Raw genomic sequence first — 21,987 nt, 5'->3', positions numbered from 1 at the left:
TACATCTGCTGACTAGACAGGCGATCAACCAACCGTTTTGATATTGCCGAATCGGATAAAAAATTTGGGTGGAAATTGGTTGAATGTATCAATCTGAGATGTTGGGAAAATCTCGGGCCAATGTGGTTGTTGTATGCGATAACCACAAATGATAGACACGACGTAAACAACCCTGGCCGTTGTCCCTCAAAATGGATTATGTGCCCTGCCCCCCCCCCCCCCCCCCTTCACGCCTGTACTTTACTTGTCACGCTGTCCCTAGAGTGTTCTTTCTGTATTTCTGCATTGGCGCTCCACGTGACTACTGGCATATAAGACATGGGTTGCGTGTGTGATGTCTTTTGGGCTGGGGCTGCCATGATAATGGGCCTCTAGTTTGTGTTTCCCCCCAGGCCAAAAAGTCCCAGTCCTCCCCTGTACTCGCCTCCCTGGTTCCAATCGCCGCTCACTCGCTGCCGGTCTCCTCTCTGCATAGCCGCTGATACACACGCTGCTTCCTGTTTAGCAGGAAGCAGCGTGTGTATCAACGTCTATGCAGAGAGGAGAAGACCGGCGGCGAATGAGCGGCGATTGGAACCAGGGAGGTGAGTAGCTGTATACAGCGCTTCCCTGCGCTAATTACTCTGCAGTCCGAGGGGGGAGCATGGAGGGCGGCCCGGGGAGAGGAAGGAAGGGAGAGATCGGGCTGCCCTCCCCGGCTGCGGCTCCCCCCTCCATTATGAGGGGGGGCACCTACCTAACTTATACTGGGGGAAGCTACCTATCTAAACTATACTGGGGGCACCTACCTATATAACCTATACTGGGGGAACCTACCTACCTAACCCATACTGGAGTAACCTACCTACCTAGCCTATACTGCGGGCACCTACCTACCTAGCCTATACTGGGGGAAGCTACCTATCTAAACTATACTGGGGGAACCTACCTATTTAACCTATACTGGGGTCACCTACCTATCTAACCTATGCTGGGGGCAACTATTCTGGCTAACTATATTAGAGGCACCCACCTGGCTAACCTGTACTGGGGCACCTACCTATCTAATCTATACCAGGGGCAACTGCCTATCTAACCTATAATGGGGGCAACTATACTGGATACCTATACTGGAGGCACCTACCTGGCTAACCTATACTGGTGGCAATTACACTGGGGCACTTATGCCTGGTTACTTATACTGGGGGGACCTATAGCCAACTACCTATACTGGAGCACCTATGCCTGGCTACCTATACTGGGGGGACCTATAGCCCACTACCTATACTGAGTGCAACTAGACCTGGCTAACCTATACTGCAGGCACCTATACCTGGCTGCGGGGGGGGGGCGAAATTTTTTACACTCTCGCCCTGGGTGCATTTTAGCCTAGAAACTGCCCTGCCCCCTCCCACCCCCTTGTCTTTCCCCCCCATGACCCTTTCCTTTTTTCAAATTTCAGTAGATTCTTTTAACAGCATGTCCCTGCCAAACAGCACTGGTGATGTCTGCAGTCCTGGTGAGAGGTCTTCCTGCCATTTCTCCTCTCCCACTAGGCTCTCTGTCTTGTGCCTCTATATCTTTACCCCCCCCCCCCCTTCCTATGCATCCCCTATTTCATATCTCCCCTTTTCTGACGGTCCTCGGAGGAGCTCACAATCTAATCCTACCATATTCATAGTCTAATGTCCTACCATATTATTGTGTATTTATATAGCACTGACATCTTCGGCAGCACTATAGAGTACAGAGTTTCCTAACGGTTCGCTCCGTCCACATGCTGACGACTCCTTTCCCCAAACAATCCTCCAAAGTTTGCAGCAACACGTTCGGCACCCCAACCCGTCAACCCTCCCATAAAAACACAAAACACAAACAAACAAACAAAAAAAATGGTTGTTGGGGGGTTGTCTATAAATAATAAGCACTGGGTAGAAAAAATTGAATTGAGCGATTTCTGTATGAAATTGCTATTTCGATTCGATTCACGATTTCCTTCAAATCAAGCTTTGTTCCCCCTCTTTGCCTGTTTGTTCCCCCTTTGTCTCTTTATGCCTCCTCTGGGTCTTTCTCTTGCCCCCTCTGTGTCTCTGTGCCCGCTGTGTTTCTCTCTGTGTCTCCTGTGTCTGTCTCTGTGCCACCTCTGTCCCCCAAGCTGCATCAGGTCCAGCGATCCCCGTTTATCCACTTTGCCTCCTGCAAGCTCTAAGGCGCGGAATACTTACTGTATGTCATGTGACATACAGGAACCCGAAGTTTTGCCAAGCACAAGAGCCGGCAGACGGCGATAGAGGTCGGAAAGCGTTTTGACTCGTGCAGAAGGTATGTCCAACTCTGCAGGCCGCACGCGCCGGGACTTTGGGGAACTTTAAAGCCACTTCTTCAAACTTTCCCCATGTGGAAAGACGTGATCACGATAATTGTCTATTTGTCGATTCCGAAATTGTGATCTTGGTGATCACGATTTCGATTTATCTTTCAGGCCTAGCACTGGGTGTCAAATTCCCTAGGTACGCCACTGCTGCAATGCGGTATATTTAAACGAGGGACATCGCTGGAATGAGGGGACTGAGAGAGGATAGGGAAGGCTCTATGAGATCCAGAGTCTTCCTCCTCCATATGAAATTATATGACTTATTTCTAGCTTTAGTTTTGCTCTAAGATGAAACACTTGTTTAGTTGAGAAATAGCCATTCTTCCATTACAGCTCTACACATTGCTAGGATTAATGGCAAACCTTATTTCCAACTACTTACTTTTCATAACTGCATACAAATGCACAACTGCTTCACAGAGGGGGTCATCTATCAGTATGAATGCCTGCAGTGGATTGTGAAGACGTTTGCTTTGCCAATCAGATGCTTCTGCCACTGATGGGGGACAGACACGCCCTGGTTTGGGACGTGTGTGGGTGGGCACTGTGTAGTGTCGGGCTCTTGGTGATCTGAGATGGATTTTTCACGTCAGGTGCAGAAATAAGATGTTATATACGGGACTATTAACAAAGCTTTCTCAATATCATTAAATTCTAAAAGCATTTGAACTTGTACGATTTTTGAAAGAGCCTTTTAATTGTCCATGATTGGTTTGTGAAGAATAAGAATAGTATTGCTGCAGAAGAAAGAGATGAGTGATAAATAGATCTACCTTCTCAGTGATTCCTGTTGTATCCTCTGACTACACGCTGTATATAGTAACATGATACAAAAAGGACGATGGAGGCTGGTACTTCCAAAAATAGAAAAGCTCTTTTATTGAAGCATCATATAAAATCAGTATCTATACAGTGACAGCTTGAAGAAAGGCTGAAACAGCGGGCTGTCGCTGTATAGCCACTGATTTTGTGTGATGCTTCAATAAAAGAGCTTTTCTATTTTTGGAAGTACCAGCCTCCATCGTCCTTTTTGCATCTTGTTGGGATCCAAAGGTGTGCAGATCCACTGAGGCTTGGGCACGGTTATCCCTACTATATATGAGTGGTACTCTTTTTACCATTGTATAGTGACATGATAGTAATTACCCCATGGGGCTGATTTACAAAGGTGGAGAACATCAACAGATTACACAAGCAACTACAGCTGTTCTACAAGACCTTTCTACACCCTTACGGTCCTGATGAAGGGAAAGAGATTCCCAGACATTATAAGGAAAGGTGATCCATTTAATCCAGGCTACAGACTATCCTACATACTGACACAATATACAGATAAGTGTTTAAGAAACATTCTGAAGTTGTGCATTGAGTTTAAAGCCTCTAGGCCAGGGCTGGGCAAACCATGACCCACGGGCTGGATTCATGAATTCACCCAGTAATGTAGCTCTGGAGCTATGGGCCCCGGTACGATTTTTATATTGGGCCCCCAAGCAGTCTATACGTAACACTTGATACGGCACAACAAAACCTGCCAAGGTCATCCACAGTGTCAGAGGTGCAAGCAGGGGATGGAAAACAGTTTGTCAATGATTACTACTATTCAAAGGATCTATAGAAGTGATTATTACCACTGCAGGACCAATAAACAGCTTATACTTTGGTTGAGGAAGGGCCCCGATTCGGTCGCTACCTCTGCAACCCCTATTGCTACGCCCCTGAATTCACCGAAAAGTGGAATTGGATGAGTTACAACCAATCAGTCCCTGATTCAAATGGGAGGGAAACGCACACAAGCAGCGGGTCGCATCCTAGAGGAATGCAACCTGATCCAAGAAAAGTTTGCCCAGCCCTGCTCTAGGTAAGGATAGCCATACACTGTACAATATTTTTTTTGTCCAATTAGACAAAACATCTAATCATAATTTTAAGAAAATGTAAACATTTGCATTCATTATTATGATTTATATTAACCACTTCGCATCCAGACCTTGTTTTCTCCTTATTGACCAGAGCAGTTTTGACGCTTTAGCGGTGTCCCTTTTTAATCAGCCATAACTTTATCCCTACTCACGACACCTAAATGATCTAGGTATCGTTTTTTTCAGGACAAACTAGACTTTCATTGGCGGGTATTTTGTCCCTAGACCAAAAAAGTTTTCTATGCATTTTAATGGGAAAAAGAGGGGGAAAAGTAAAAAAAATGCATTTTTGCTCAGTTTTTATCAATTCCAGTTTAAAAATAAAAAGTGCCACAGAAGATAAAAACATGTCACCAGTATTCTGTCCCCCAGTATAAATAGCAAAATGTGTCCCGAGCATTAGACCCCCCCTTATAGCCAGATGTGTCCCCAATATCAGTCACCCCCAGTATAGCCCAATGTGTCCTCTGTGTTTGGCACCTCCCAGCATAGATAGATAGATGTATCCCCAGGATTGCTGCCCCTCATGTGTCCATATGTGTCCCCAGGAATAGTGGTCCCCCATTATAGCCAGATGCGCCCTCAGGATTAGCGGGTGCACCCTGGATTAGGGCCCCCCACCATTATAGCCAGATCTGCCCCCAGTATAAAATTATAAACATAAAATAAAATTGTACCCCCTCTTATTTTATTGTCCCCCCCCCCAGCTGCACATTTTACCCCCCACCCCCCACCAGGGGTCCACGCACCCCCATAGGAGCCAGCCAGATGCCCCACCCAGGCAGCCCCCTCGGTGGCCAGATCTGTTAAAAAAAAGGATTAGAAAGCAGCCTGACTCACCTTATCTCGTTCCAGCGATCAGCCTGCAGCCCAAGCCTCCGATCGCCGCTCTGCACACAGCCCTGTGATGCCGGTTACCGGTTCCCAGCTTGATGACGTCATCAAGCCGGGACTCGGCTATTCAGCATCACAGGGCTGCGTGCAGAACGGCGATCGGAGGCTTGGGCTGCAGGCTGGTCGCTGGAACAGGAAAAGGTGAGTCAGGCTGCTTTCTAATCCTTTTCTTTTAGCAGATCCGACCACGGAGGGGAGAGATGAATGATCACGCTGTTTGCTACAGCGGTGATCGTTCATCCGCGGGGGGGTTACTAATTGGCTACAAGGGAACATTTTCCCTTTCACCAATTAGTATTGCAGCTGTTAGTGCCGGGAGGTGCGCTCTGAAGCGCACCTGTCCCTGCACAACAGGGCTGCAAGCAGGTCAGTATATCTACGTCGCTGTGGCTTGGAGAGAGCCACAGCTGACGTAGATATACTGTATTGAAGGACAAAGTGGTTAAAGGATGTTCGAGCTGAAAAGTTAAGGTGGCCACACACCATACAATTTTTTTTAAATATCTGTTCAATTCAGGAATAGCAATCCATTTCTCTGACTGATTGTAACATTTCAAAAATCTGACTAATGTACCACACACATTACATTTTTCCCCAATTATGATAAAAATGATTTGAAGCTCTATTAAAATACACACCCAAATAATTTTCTCAAACTGACAATCTACCACACACCATTCGATTTTTATAAAAGTTGATCAGAAAAATCCTCCATTCCCGATCAACTTTTATTGAATAAAAATGGGAAATCCGATCAGATTTTTTTGTTCAAATAAAATAAAAAAAAAGCTGTTGATTTTTCAGGAAATCCAATTTGTTTTTTTATTGACTTGCCATAAAATCGGATCATTTTATTGTATTGTGTGCGACCGCCTTAATGTTTTACTTTCCTGGGGCTTCTCCCAGCCTCCAGCAGTCTGTGTGGGTCCTCACTGCAGTTCTGCTATCCTTCAGTGCGATGCTAGTCCCTCCATAAGATCACTGATCACAGCTGTGGTTGTGGTAGTGGGCATTCTGCACATGCGCGGGTGCATCCGCACGCCTCACTCGATAATGCACCCATACCCTGGAGCATTCTGCTCTTCCGTAGACGGGAGTGAGATTTAAATAAGCAGGCATATGCGCAGAAGGCTGCGATCAGTGATATTTGTGGGCTAGTGGTGTACTATAAGGAAACAGAACTGCAGCGAAGGACCACATAGACTACTGTGGCTAAAAGACGCCCCCGTTAAGTGAAACTTAACTTATACTTTTCAGGTCAGATATCCTTTAGGAACTCAAATCGATCGCAAAGTTGATGCAATATTGGTCGTAAAAAGAAAATCAAAATCGAATGATAATTGAATAGTGTGTGACAAGCTTACAGATAAAGAGGAACAGTGTTGCATGTTGAAGAGAAATAGTATTGAAAGTACCCTCCGCTGTTTGGCGTTAAGGCGTGGGCCTTCGACATGCAATACTGATCCAACATTCTTACCTAGATGTATGAAAAACAAAACATCCCTCCTACCTAAACACATAACATCTGCATGATTACACAATGGGTGTCGGTTATTGGGCTGTTTGTTGGCTGGAGTACAGAGTAATTATCAGTGTCTGGGAATCTCCATCACTTCACTAGGCTGGAAGGAGCTGCTCACTCAGTAGCAGTGATGAGACAGCTGCCAGAACACAAGAGCTGTCCAGTGTCCAGGTGAAGGTCATTACTTGTTTTTCTGTCATTATATCATGGCCTGGGATAATGAAAACCTTTACATAAATTATGGAAAACGACCAATTCAGCAAATCTGATCTGGATTTTTTTTAAATTCTTCTATTAGATGACAAAAGTTTGCAGCCCTTGTCTGGGTCATACCAGATTATAGTAAGGATTACTGACAGGTTAGTGAATTAACAGCATCCGCAATGTGAAATTCTTATTAATAATAAATGTTGGTTGATCTGGATTTATTATAAATGAGTTGTTTCTGGGCACATGTGACTGTAGTAGCACAAACGCTAAATCACTAACCTTTCCTAAACCCTTTTTTAACGATTGGTGTCAGCACACAGAGAACTCTGCTTATTGGTGATCTGCAGTATCCCCAATAATACAGATGCTATACCTGATTATGTGGTGATCTGCAGAATCACCAATAATACTGTAAGGAAACGCGGAAAAGCCGCCATCTCTCGAGGTGAGGCGGCTGTTTCCGCGTCCAGCATGGCGTCACAACGCGGAAAAAACGCCGCATGCCGCATAGGCAGTGCGGCGGAATCCGCATCAGAGGCGGCCCCCGCACTAGATACATTGCATGACAGTACTGGTGTGGCTGGGACTGATAGTCCACCAAGATTCAGACTTACACGCGCGCGAGCAGAGAGGCAGAGTTTAAATAGCAGTTAGAAGGGTGTCGGCTGACCAGCTGGGTCAGCTGACAAATTCCACTGCTCTCATTGGACCAGCAATTAGGGAGGTCCTGGAAAGGTCCTAGAGTATATATACTGCTGGTGGTTCACTTGCTCTTTGTCTGGCGTGCGATCACATACGTGGGAGCACCCAGATCCGTAGTCAGATCCTGAAGTGTGCCGGGACCAGCTGGAGCTGTAATCCTACACTTAGCTAGATATTTGATAGCTAAAGTACTAGTTTGATTGTGATTATATGTTATGACTTTTGCCTGCCTCGATTATCCTCCTGAACTCTGACCTTGTACCTCGATATTTCTGATACTCTGTTGCCGAACCTCGGCTCGTTCCTAGACTCTGTTTCTGCCTCCTGATTTTGTACCCCGATATATCTGATACCCCGTTGCCGAACCCTGCCTGTACTTTGACTCCGCCTTTGCCTACTGTATTTGTACTTTATCTGTCCGTGTGTGTACGACCTGGCTTGTCTGACCTCGAGAACCGACCTCACGATTGGAGGCGGTTCCCAGTCCTGTTAGTGAAACTTCTTCCTGAGTGTCACTCTCGGACTTTCCTTCCTACTGTCAGTCTGACTCCTCCCGTCTTGGAGAGCTCAGGTCTGCGGAAGGAATCCGTGCAGTTCTCCTTGCTGCACTGAGGCCTAGGCCTCCTAGTGTTACTGTTACACCAAAACACTACACTCTACTCAGGCGAACAGAGGTTAGTTTGTATATCGGATTATCGGTGAGACTGCAGATCACTTATAATCTGGTATATATCTGTATTTCCGGCGATACTGCAGATCACCGGTAATCAGATACTCTCTGCGCCCACCGATCGTCCTTTCGATTGTCCCATTGATCTCCGTTCAGGTTGTGTTCCCCCCCGGGGTCACTTGTACAATCTGTCAGGGCCCGAAAAATTGGCCATGCAGGAGTACATCCGTGAAAATTTGGCCAAGGGTTTCATTCGCCCGTCCCGGTCACCTGCTGGAGCAGGGTTCTTTTTTGTCAAAAAGAAAGACGGAGGCTTGCGACCCTGCATCGATTATCGCGGTCTCAACAAGATTACTATAAAGAATCGCTATCCGTTGCCACTGATAGATGATTTGTTCACTCAGGTTACTGACGCTAAGATTTTTTCTAAGCTAGATTTGCGGGGCGCGTACAATCTGATACGTATAAGAAGGGGCGATGAGTGGAAGACGGCCTTTAATACACCAGACGGGCATTATGAGTACCTGGTGATGCCCTTCGGGTTATGTAATGCTCCGGCCGTTTTTCAGGAACTCATTAACGAGGTATTCCGGGAGGTGTTGGGGAAATTTGTACTAGTTTATCTTGATGATATTCTTATCTTCTCCAACAACCTCACTGAACATAGAAACCATGTGAGGTTTGTGTTAAATCAGTTAAGGCAGAACTCGTTATACGCAAAGCTTGAGAAGTGCATCTTCGAAGTAACATCTGTTGCGTTCTTGGGGTACATCATTTCCACCACAGGCCTGTCTATGGATCCTGCCAAGGTCTCCGCTGTTCTGGAGTGGCCACAGCCGGTTGGGTTGAAATCCCTTCAGCGCTTTCTTGGCTTCGCCAACTACTATAGACGGTTTATAAAGGGGTACTCCACTGTCATTGCTCCCCTTACCTGCCTCACTAAGAAGGGGGCAGATACCACTCACTGGTCTCCTGAGGCTTTACATGCTTTTGCCACCCTGAAGGGCCTATTCTGTTCAGCACCCATCCTCAGACATGTGGATGCCTCTTTCCCATTCATTGTGGAGGTAGATGCCTCGGAGGTTGGGGTGGGGGCTGTGCTGTCACAGCGGTCAGGCTTGCAGGGTAGAATGCACCCATGTGCGTATTTCTCTCGCAGGTTCTCCCCTGCAGAGAGGAATTACGATATTGGAAACAGGGAGCTCTTGGCCATCAAATTGGCTTTCGAGGAATGGCGACACTGGTTAGAGGGAGCTGAACATACCATCACGGTTTACACCGATCACAAAAACCTAGAGTACATCGAGGGGGCTAAGAGGTTGAGCCCTCGCCAGGCTCGATGGTCGTTGTTCTTCTCCAGGTTTACTTTCATTATTACGTACACCCCAGGGAGCAAGAATGTTAAGGCGGATGCTCTATCCAGATGTTTTGAGTCAGAGACAGCACAGCCCTCCATTCCAGAGACCATTATTCCCCAGAAATTAATACTGGCAGCCACTGAAACTTGGGAGGATTGGAGGGAGACATTGGCTCCCTTTCAGCAAGACATTCCGGAAGGGAAGCCCGCAGGGGTCCTGTTTGTTCCTCTGCCTTTTCGCCTGCAGGTTCTTGAGATGTTTCATGCACATAAGAACGCAGGGCATCCTGGGGCATCCAGGACACAGGATTTGATAGCCAGATGCGCCTGGTGGCCTTCCTTGGCAGCGGATTGTAAGGAATACGTAAAAGAGTGTTTGATATGTGCCAAGAGTAAACCCTCCCGGCTGGCACCTGTCGGTACGTTGCAGCCTTTGCCCACCCCGAATGAGCCGTGGACCCACCTGTCCATGGATTTTGTGGGCGAGCTTCCCAGGTCTGAAGGTATGGCGGTCATTTGGGTGATAGTCGACCGTTTTAGTAAGATGGCCCACTTTGTGCCTTTGAAAGGACTCCCCTCGGCTCAGGAATTGGCCGAGTTGTTTATCACTCATGTCTTCCGTTTACATGGCATTCCCGAAGACATAGTTTCAGACAGGGGAGTCCAATTCGTCTCACGGTTTTGGAAAGCTTTTTGCCACCTCATGGGCATAAAGCTATCTTTTTCATCGGGCTATCACCCACAGACCAACGGCCAGACTGAGAGAATAAATCAGTCTTTAGAGCAATTTTTAAGGTGTTATGTGGCAGAGGCGCAGGACGATTGGGTCAGATTTCTGCCCTTCGCAGAATTTGCCCAGAATAATTTAAAAAACTCATCCTCCGGATTCTCTCCCTTTCAGGTGGTGACGGGGAGATCACCCAAATTTTCCCCATTACCTATAGCCTCCACTCCTTTCCCAGCCCTGGAGGCCTGGCAAAAGTCATTGAAGGACCTTTGGGGGACGGTTAGAAGTAACCTGGAGAAGGCCTTTTTGAGTCAGAAGGGTCAAGCTGACAAAAGACGGTCGCTGGAGTGGAAGTTCCGACCAGGAGACTTGGTCTGGGTGTCCACACGTCACTTGACCCTAAGACAACCTTCGAATAAGCTTGGTCCCAGGTTTGTGGGTCCATTCCCGGTTGTCAGGAAAGTCAATGATGTTACTTACACCGTTGATCTTCCCTCTAACATGCGGGGGGTGAGGTCTTTCCACGTGTCCCTTCTTAAGCCAGCAGTCCAGGTGGGTCCCACTCCTCCTCCTCCTGTCTTGGTAGATGCCCAACACGAATATGAGGTGGAGAAGATTCTAGATTCACGCTCTGTACAAAACTCGGTACAATACCTCGTGCACTGGAAAGGGTATGGCATTGAGGAGAGGCAATGGGTACCGGGGACGCGCATGCATGCAGACGAATTAAAAAGGGAGTTTCATGCCTTACACCCCGAGAAACCTGGTGGGAGTTGTCCGGAGTCCACTCCTCGGGGGGGGGGTACTGTAAGGAAACGCGGAAAAGCCGCCATCTCTCGAGGTGAGGCGGCTGTTTCCGCGTCCAGCATGGCGTCACAACGCGGAAAAAACGCCGCATGCCGCATAGGCAGTGCGGCGGAATCCGCATCAGAGGCGGCCCCCGCACTAGATACATTGCATGACAGTACTGGTGTGGCTGGGACTGATAGTCCACCAAGATTCAGACTTACACGCGCGCGAGCAGAGAGGCAGAGTTTAAATAGCAGTTAGAAGGGTGTCGGCTGACCAGCTGGGTCAGCTGACAAATTCCACTGCTCTCATTGGACCAGCAATTAGGGAGGTCCTGGAAAGGTCCTAGAGTATATATACTGCTGGTGGTTCACTTGCTCTTTGTCTGGCGTGCGATCACATACGTGGGAGCACCCAGATCCGTAGTCAGATCCTGAAGTGTGCCGGGACCAGCTGGAGCTGTAATCCTACACTTAGCTAGATATTTGATAGCTAAAGTACTAGTTTGATTGTGATTATATGTTATGACTTTTGCCTGCCTCGATTATCCTCCTGAACTCTGACCTTGTACCTCGATATTTCTGATACTCTGTTGCCGAACCTCGGCTCGTTCCTAGACTCTGTTTCTGCCTCCTGATTTTGTACCCCGATATATCTGATACCCCGTTGCCGAACCCTGCCTGTACTTTGACTCCGCCTTTGCCTACTGTATTTGTACTTTATCTGTCCGTGTGTGTACGACCTGGCTTGTCTGACCTCGAGAACCGACCTCACGATTGGAGGCGGTTCCCAGTCCTGTTAGTGACACTTCTTCCTGAGTGTCACTCTCGGACTTTCCTTCCTACTGTCAGTCTGACTCCTCCCGTCTTGGAGAGCTCAGGTCTGCGGAAGGAATCCGTGCAGTTCTCCTTGCTGCACTGAGGCCTAGGCCTCCTAGTGTTACTGTTACACCAAAACACTACACTCTACTCAGGCGAACAGAGGTTAGTTTGTATATCGGATTATCGGTGAGACTGCAGATCACTTATAATCTGGTATATATCTGTATTTCCGGCGATACTGCAGATCACCGGTAATCAGATACTCTCTGCGCCCACCGATCGTTACAAATACTAGTATAGCCTGACACTGGACAACAGGAGAGGAATTGTGTTTAGTGTAACAGTAATACGGATGAGAGAGTTCACCCGAGGAGCGGGTGACTCAGACTGTACTGCAGCCGGTGCTCACCTTATGAGTGGATGAGACAGACCGTGCTACAGCCAATAGGAACACAATAATACTGTACAGCTGACCACCTGAGGAGCAAGTGATTCAGACTGTACTGCAACCAGGTTGTGTTTGGTGCACAGTATAAGGGGGAGCAATCCTAGTGATGCTTGACTAAGGATCCCCTAAAGAACAGGTGGTACAGACTGTGTTGCAGCCTAGGAGTAGTTGATACAGTTGGTGCTGCAACCTATGTGACACATGCAGTACTGCCGCCTAAGAGCGAGTGATACAGACAGTACTGCAGCCTATGAATACCTGTAGGCAGGTATCACAACTAAGCATCAGTATCCTACACCTAAGAGGTAGGTGTAAGCAACTAATTTCCCTCACCAGTGTCAGGGCCCACTGGTGCGGGTAGTGAGGTCAGACAGACAGAGTTTGGCAACGAGCGGACAGATACAGTACAGAAACGGACTGATTCAACATCAAGGACAAGCAGGGTTGGCAACGTGAATCAGATAGGCTGAGGTACAGAATCGACAAACGGAAGAATAGTCAGAGCAAGCAAAAGGTCATAACAGATAAACAATGCAATAGTACTTTAAAGCTATCAACAGAATCTGACTAAGTGTGGATCCCCGGCTCCGGACGGTTCTAGCACACTTTGGGATCTGACTAGGGTCTGAGCGCTAACACACTTTAGCATTCGCAACAGCAGACGCGGAACTGACAGACCTGCTCTCTATATAGTCAACATGCTCCATAGCGCCGCCCCAGTCACTCAGCCAATCCCGATGCTAGCTGGAATCAGCTGACCGCATGATCAGCTGACTCCCCTCTTAGCTGCATAAAGGTCCTGTCACTCTGCTCTCGCGCGCGTAGCCCTTAACCTGTGAGCAATGGAAGGACCCTGAGCACATACCCGCACGGCAGAGGCCGCAGGTTGACACGCGGAGATAGCCGCCATGCCGCTTGACTCAGCGGCCGCATCTCCGCTATTCCTTACAACCTGGATGCAATCCATACTATTACCACCAATTAGCAGGCAGGATTTCATAAATCCAGTCCAGATTTGCTGAATCACACATATTCTCTGCAGGGGCAAACCCAGGATTTTCAAGGGGTGTATTCCTGAAAGGTCTCCCTTAATACAGTATAATATTATGGTAGGACATCACGCTGGGTACAAAGAATGCAATATCCCCGTCTGACTGACAGGATCTGACAATTAATTCCTAACTGTCCGATCTGCTCCCTATTGACAACAGGATTGATCAGGAGCAGTTTGCATACAGATAATAATGAGGAAAGCTGACATTGGTAGTGAAGGGGGAAAGTAAAGCAGTCACACAGCAGGGTACAGGGCTGTGCTCATACCTGACTCTGTCAAGTTCCCCAGAGCTGCTCCATGCTCGGTACGCATACTGCTGCTCCATGCACTGTACACACGCTGCTGCTCCATGCACTGTACACATACTGCTGCTCCATGCACTGCACACACGCTACTGCTCCATGCTCTGTGCACAGGCTGCTGCTTCATGCTCTGTACACACACTGCTACTCCATGCTCTGTACACACGCTGCTGCTCCGTGCTCTGTACACACGCTGCTGCTCCGTGCTCTGTACACACGCTGCTGCTCCGTGCTCTGTACACACGCTGCTGCTCCATGCTCTGTACACACGCTGCTGCTCCATGCTCTGTACACACGCTGCTGCTCCATGCTCTGTACACACGCTGCTGCTCCATGCTCTGTACACACGCTGCTGCTCCATGCTCTGTACACACACTGCTGCTCCATGCTCTGTACACACACTGCTGCTCCATGCTCTGTACACACACTGCTGCTCCATGCTCTGTACACACACTGCTGCTCCATGCTCTGTACACACACTGCTGCTCCATGCTCTGTACACACACTGCTGCTCCATGCTCTGTACACACGCTCTGTACACACGCTGCTGCTCCATGCTCTGTACACACACTGCTGCTCCATGCTCTGTACACACGCTCTGTACACATGCTGCTGCTCCATGCTCTGTACACACGCTGCTGTTCCATGCTCTGTACACACGCTGCTGCGCCAAGCTCTGTACAAACGATGCTGCTACATCCAAAGTCAACTGTAGCAGGTAAAGAAAGGGGGCAGAACATAGTGCAGGCAACGCAGGTGTCTCAACTTATGCCTGTCCCCAGACACCTTCCCTGGTCTGAGGGGGGATCCTGGGCAGCTGTAATCCCCCACTGCATTTGCCTATGCTCTACTACTGTGTACCTCACATGTACGGAACATAGGTGAGTGTACCTCACATGCATACAGAGCATAGGTAAGTGTACCTCACATGTGTACTGCCTATGGGTAAGTGTACCTCACATGTGTACAGTGCATGGATAAGTGTAAGTTCTACCTCACATGTGTACAGCGCATTGATAAGTCTACCTCACATGTGTACAGCGCATGGATAAGTCTACCTCACCTGTACAGCGCATGGATAAGTCTACCTTACGTGTACAGCGCATGAATAAGTCTACCTTACATGTGTGCAGCGCATGGATAAGTCTACCTCACGTGTGTGCAGCGCATGGATAAGTCTACCTCACATGTGTGCAGCGCATGGATAAGTCTACCTCACATGTGTACAGAGCATGGATAAGTCTACCTCACATGTGTACAGAGCATGGATAAGTCTACCTCACATGTGGACAGAGCATGGATAAGTCTACCTCACATGTGTACAGAGCATGGATAAGTCTACCTCACGTGTACAGCGCATGGATAAGTCTACCTCACGTGTACAGCGCATGGATAAGTCTACCTCACGTGTACAGCGCATGGATAAGTCTACCTCACGTGTACAGCGCATGGATAAGTCTACCTCACGTGTGCAGCGCATGGATGAGTCTACCTCACATGTGTACAGCGCATGGATAAGTCTACCTCACATGTGTACAGCGCATAGGCAAGTGTACCTCACGTGTACAGTGCATGGATAAGTGTACAGCATATGTATTTCCTGAGCACAAGTGTAACACATGTCTTGAGCGTGGATCTCTGTCACTACCTAAAACTGGGGGGCACCTGTCACTAAATATGGGGGGGTGAGGGGTCCCTGTCACTGCCTAAAACTGGGGGGCACTTGTCACTAAATATGGGGGGGGTGAGGGGTCCCTGTCACTGCCTAAAACTGGGGGGCACCTGCCACTAAACATGTGGGATGAGGGGTTTCTGTCACTACCTAAAACTGGGGGGCACCTGTCACTGAACATGGGGGAGTGAGGGGTCCCTGTCACTGCCTAAAACTGGGGGGCACCATCACTACCTAAACTAGGGGGAGTCCATGACACTAAACATGGGGGGTCCCTTTCTCTACCTAAAACTGGGGGGTCCCTGTCACTAAACGTTGGGTTCCTATCACTACCTAAAACTGGGGGGCACCTGTCATCACCTAAGATAGGGGGTTCCGGTCACTAAGCAAATACCTACCATAGTCCTAGTCTAATGTCCCACCGTTGCGAAGCTCATGTAAATTTGGCTCCACCCATGACCACACCCACATCCTGGTCTGCGCTGCTCAACTTGCCTCCCACCCTTTTGCCCTTCCCCCATAAATTTTTTTGCGGACGCCCATGATGCTGATATCCAGCAGATCGAAGAAACAAGCAGGACCGACTACCACTGCTGGAGGTAATGTATGAAGATTGCATTGCTCCACTGTGTTATCTGATCTGCATGATATATGCTACAACTGATAAGCACCGGACCACTTTCCTGGCCTCCATAACTTAGCAGGTGGGGAAGGGGGGCATTTTGGGGCCACCTATGTGCTCTAGGGCACTGGGGCATTTGCACATATTGATGCGCCAGCGCTGAGTAAATTGGTCTAAAATGGAGACATTAGCAGAAAAAAACTTGACAAACTCCTATGCTTTTAAAGCAAGCCTGTAAGGTAGTAAGGAGAACAATTCAGATACATACCTCAGTAGAAGGAAGCCTCAGAATCCTCCAGAAGCTTCCCCCATCCGCCCTCCACCTGGGCATGTTTCCATATGTGAATAAGTGCGGGCGCATGGTGCAGGATGGCTCACGCCTGCCCCAGTAGCATGGAGCTGCCACTCAGGCTTGACAAGCCCGTTTGGCTCCATGGTACTGCACAGGTGCAAGCTTCAGGGGGAGGGGGCAACGCTGGAACAGTGAATTGGGGGAACAGTGGAAGGCTTCCCTCTACTGAGCAGGGATGGGATTCCGAGCAGTGATCTACTCTAATTCGGAATGCTAATGAGAAGATGAATTACTCAATCTGTGACTGCGGGATGGGGAGCTAACTTACCCAGAAGTCTGTGGTTCCTATGCATGTTATTGCTGTCATACGCAACCTATGGAACGCGTTCCACCACTCACTACTGCATGTCGTCCTTCCAACAGAAGAAGGAAGTGCAAAGTGCGGTAGTGAGCGGTGTAATGGGTCCCATAGGTAGCTGAGTGATGACAGCCATGACATGCATAGGATCCACGGACATCTGGGGAAGTTAACTCCCCCCCACCCCGCAGTCACAGGTGGAGTAATAATTAATCTTCATTAGAATTCCGAATTCAAGGAGCTCAGCTCACCACTCGGAAGCCCATCCCTGCAACTGAGGCAAGTATCCAAACTGGGCACTTTTTACCCTTCAGGTACACTTTTAAAGAGGGACTGTCCCCCCCCCCCCCCCCCAAAAAAAGTACGACAGTTGTGAGCTATGTTAAACTAGCCATACCCGGGTCGATTATGTTCTGATAGGCCAAGCCAATCAATTCCTATCTGATTGGAATTCAGACAGTGACTGATTCCTAACATGCACAGTAAACTCCATTTTTGCTACATAGCAAAAAAAAATCTATTGAGTATCAATCATACTACAAGTATTGTACTAATCAATGAAGTGCAGCACTATGGGTCATGGATACGGAAGCTGGACATTTGGGCATTCTCTATTGGAATTTTGGGCACCGATATAGGCGCCCATTGAAATATCAGCATTGAGGCAAAATATGGGCACCCACAGTGGTGTGTGCCCTAATTATCGCTCAATACCACGTTTTCAATTGGCACCTATGACGGTGTCTGAAAAATTGCATTTTTTGTTTTATTTGTGGGGTAGGGGACTGCGATTAGTGGCAAGACGGGGGTTACGGTTAGGCATGTGGGGTGGGGTGGTGGTTAGGCGTCAGATAGGGTGTTTGTGCGGGGGGGGTTATGGTTAGATCGCAGGTAGGGTGCCCGTGGGGGGTAGTTACGGTTAGGCGTCAGGTGGGAGGGTTCTATGTGAGAGTAGGGCTAGGTTCAATTATAGTAAAATATCGGTATTTAATAGTGATATTTTACAATCATTCTTTATAATTTAATAGTAGAATATTTGTTAAATTGACAGATATTCTACTATCAGTTTTCCTGGATGTCCACATTTCCAGGTGCCCACATACAGTGGCTTGCAAAAGTACTCGGCCCCCTTGAAGTTTTCCACATTTTGTCACATTACTGCCACAAACAGGAATCAATTTTATTGGAATTCCACGTGAAAGACCAATACAAAGTGGTGTACATGTGAGAAGTGGAATGAAAATCATACATGATTCCAAACATTTTTTACAAATAAATAACTGCAAAGTGGGGTGTGCGTAATTATTCAGCCCCCCTGAGTCAATACTTTGTAGAACCACCTTTTGCTGCAATTACAGCTGCCAGTCTTTTAGGGTATGTCTCTACCAGCTTTGCACATCTAGAGACTGAAATCCTTGCCCATTCTTCTTTGCAAAACAGCTCCAGCTCAGTCAGATTAGATGGACAGTGTTTGTGAACAGCAGTTTTCAGATCTTGCCACAGATTCTCGATTGGATTTAGATCTGGACTTTGACTGGGCCATTCTAACACATGGATATGTTTTGTTTTAAACCATTGTTGCCCTGGCTTTATGTTTAGGGTTGTTGTCCTGCTGGAACGTGAACCTCCACCCCAGTCTCAAGTATTTTGCAGACTCCAAGAGGTTTTCTTCCAAGATTGCCCTGTATTTGGCTCCATCCATCTTCCCATCAACTCTGACCAGCTTCCCTGTCCCTGTTGAAGAGAAGAACCACCAGAGCATGATGCTGCCACCACCATATTTGACAGTGGGGATGGTGTGTTCTGAGTGATGTGCAGTGTTAGTTTTCTGCCACACACAGTGTTTTGCATTTTGGCCAAAAAGTTCCATTTTGGTCTCATCCGACCAGAGCACCTTCTTCCACATGTTTGCTGTGTCCCCCACATGGCTTGTGGCAAACTGCAAATGGGACTTCTTATGTTTTTCTGTTAACAATGGCTTTCTTCTTGCCACTCTACCATGAAGGCCAACTTTGTGCAGTGCACGACTAATAGTTGTCCTATGGACAGATTTCCCCACCTGAGCTGTAGATCTCTGCAGCTTGTCCAGAGTCACCATGGGCCTCGACTGCATTTCTGATCAGCGCTCTCCTTGTTCGGCCTGTGAGTTTAGGTGGCCGGCCTTGTCTTGGTAGGTTTACAGTTGTGCCATATTCCTTCCCTTTTCTGAATGATCGCTTGAACTGTGCTCCGTGGGATGTTCAAGGCTTTGGAAATCTTTTTGTAGTCTAAGTCTGCTTTAAATTTATCAATAACGTTATCCCTGACCTGTCTGGTGTGTTCTTTGGAGTCCATGGTGTTGTTGCTCCCAAGATTCTCTTAGACAACCTCTGAGGCCCTCACAGAGCAGCTGTATTTGTACTGACATTAGATTACACATAGGTGCACTCTATTTAGTCATTAGCACTCATCAGGCAATGTCTATGGGCAACTGACTGCACTCAGACCAAAGGGGCTGAATAATTAAGCACACCCCACTTTGCAGTTATTAATTTGTAAAAAATGTTTGGAATCATGTATGATTTTTGTTCCACTTCACACGTGTACACCACTTTGTATTGGTCTTTCACATGGAATTCCAATAAAATTGATTCATGTTTGTGGCAGTAATGTGACAAAATGTGGAAAACTTCAAGGGGGCCGAATACTTTTGCAACCCACTGTATTACATATTGCGGGGATACCGCACTGCTCCAGTCCCCGATCAAACTGAGGTTTTTCAAAATGTCTTGTTGTGAAACTTTTGGTCAATGACCTGCACTAAATTGATGAAAGGTTATTCATAGGATCAGATATTTTGGAGCAATAGATTTACTGACATATTTGGATCAGAAGAAAAATATCTCAGCAGAGTCTAAACAGATTGAGCAATACACTGACTCTGCCCCACCCTCATTGTGAGTCACAGTCTGCTGCTTTCTGACTGTCAGAGTTACTTTCATTTCTCTCTCCCGCTCTCAGCCATGGCCTCTGCTAATGTGAGGAAGGAGCTGCTGGACTGTTCCATCTGCCTGAACACTTATACAGATCCTGTAACCCTGAGATGTGGACACAACTTCTGCCGGGGCTGTATTGATTGTGTGCTGGATACACAGGAGGAGGCTGGACGTTACTCCTGCCCAGAATGCAGAGCAGAGTGTGTGGAGCGCCCTGTCCTGGTCAGGAACATAACTCTGTGTAACCTTGTGGAGAGTTTCCTGCCTGCTCAGCCACATCAGGAGGAGAGTGGAGTCTTCTGTACTCATTGTGTGGATTCTCCTGTTCCTGCTGCTAAGACTTGTCTGCACTGTGAGGTTTCCCTGTGTGGTAAACACCTGAGAGTCCACAGCAAGTCACCAGAGCACATCATCACTGACCCCACCACTTCCCTGGGGAGCAGGAAGTGCTCTGTGCATAAGAAGATCCTGGAGTATTACTGCACTGAGGACAATGCCTGTATCTGTGTGTCCTGCAGGCTGGATGGAGAACATCAGGGACACAAGGTGGAGAAGCTGGAGGTGGCCTCTGAAAAAAAGAAAAAGAAGCTGAGAAATGATCTGCTGGACCTGACCACAGAGAGAGAGAAGGCTGAGAAAAGAGTCCAGGAGCTGCAGGAACGCATGAGAAGCACACATGGAAAATCAGCTGATGTGAAAGCGAGAGTGACTGCCCTGATCAGAGACCTGAGGAGACATCTGGAAGACCTGGAGAAGAAAGTCCTGGCTGAGGTCTCCAGGCAGGAAGAGCAGATGTTACTTTCTATTTCTCATTCTATCCAACAACTTCAAATAAAAAAAGAGAAGCTGTCTGGGAAGATGGGTGACATTGAGAAGTTGTGTAACATGTCTGACCCACTGACTGTCCTACAGGATCCAGACACAGGTGACTTGTGTGACACTGAGGAGGGGGGTAATGGGGACACAGAGGGACATGATAAATGTCTCCAGAGTGTAGGGGATCTGGATGTGGCTCTGATCTCACTGACATTACATACATTGTCTGGCATAATAACTGAGGTAAATGGTGGGATTTATAGAACATACATAATGACAGACATATTACTGGATATAAACACAGCTCATGATTTTTTAAATATATCAGATGACAGGAAAACTGCAACTTACATAGGCGTAAAGCAGAACCGCCCAGTAAGACCAGAGAGGTTTCAGAAACGTTTCATTGTAATCAGCAGGCAGAGTTTCTCCTCAGGGCAGCATTGCTGGGAAGCTGAGAGCAATGGAAAAGGGGGGTGGGAAATTGGAATGTGTTATCCCAGTATAGAGAGGGAAGGTGATCTGTCTAAGATTGGAAATAACAACAAGTCCTGGTGTTTGCGGAGAGAAAGAAAACATTATGCAGTGATCCATGACAGTGAAATGATCCAGGTTCCTCACAGTGTCTCCAGTAACAGAGTCAGGGTGTGTCTGGATTATGAGGCGGGGCAGCTGTCCTTCTATGAGCTGTGTGACCCAATCAGACACTTACACACCTTCACTGCCACCTTCACTGAGCCCCTCCATGGTGTGCTATGTGTGTATAACATAGAGGGTAACTGGGTAAAAATTCTGCCCTGTAAATAGTTACGAAATGTAACCATATAACTTACTAGCCAGAGTAATATATTCTCTTTTCTGAGTACATAGGCTTCAATTCATCAAAGGGTGTTCGATAACAAAATCCCAGTCCTTAAAATACCGCATTCGGTATTTTACACTTCACTGTGCTAATTCATCAATATTTTCCCATGTGTGGTAGAGGTTCGTTAAGTTACCGAAGTACTACGGCTTCAGTTCATCAAAGGCTGTGTGATAACAGCAGAGTGGTGCAGAGCAGCTTGGAATGTCTCTGTGTTGTTACAAGCTGATAACAATAGAAGGCATCCAGACATCCCTTTACATGTAAACCTGTTATATTTACTGTTACTTATACTGCCTCTGCTGCTCTGAATCTGTCCATCAGTGTTTCTTAACATTTTACTTATTTGCCACAACGTAGATAAACTTCCTGGAGACATTACAAATGCCATGCTTGGTGATTTCACCACCAGCATCTTTGCATATTCAAACAGGGACTCAAAGGGTTACACCACCGTTCTCTCTGCTCACTGCCTGGAAGCTTGTGTGGAGAAGCCTGTGACCTATCAGCACCTATCAGCGGCACTTGCAGGAGAATAGGGGCTGTTTCTATTGGCTGCCTGCTCCTGCTAATCATGAAAACATTCACACAGAAGGCTTTCGAAGCCTGTAACGACAGGGGA

The 21,987-nt window shown here is 47.5% G+C and overlaps 1 protein-coding gene across 1 annotated transcript in view; it reads left to right on the top strand.

Annotated features, from left to right (window-relative positions):
- Nucleotides 1–3,535: 3,535 nt before the first annotated feature.
- Nucleotides 3,536–21,987, top strand: part of LOC137562426 (E3 ubiquitin/ISG15 ligase TRIM25-like) — a 44,176-nt gene continuing 25,724 nt past the window's right edge. The window contains exon 1 of the mRNA XM_068273770.1: nucleotides 3,536–3,631. Coding sequence (XP_068129871.1) covers nucleotides 3,595–3,631 — 37 coding nt within the window. The 5' untranslated portion in view covers nucleotides 3,536–3,594. The remainder of the gene's footprint in view (nucleotides 3,632–21,987) is intronic.

The sequence above is a fragment of the Hyperolius riggenbachi genome, chromosome 3 (assembly GCF_040937935.1).
Source record: "Hyperolius riggenbachi isolate aHypRig1 chromosome 3, aHypRig1.pri, whole genome shotgun sequence".
Taxonomy (NCBI): domain Eukaryota; kingdom Metazoa; phylum Chordata; class Amphibia; order Anura; family Hyperoliidae; genus Hyperolius; species Hyperolius riggenbachi.
Note: the sequence above shows the minus strand (reverse complement) of the source record. Positions and strands in the feature narration are given on the sequence as shown.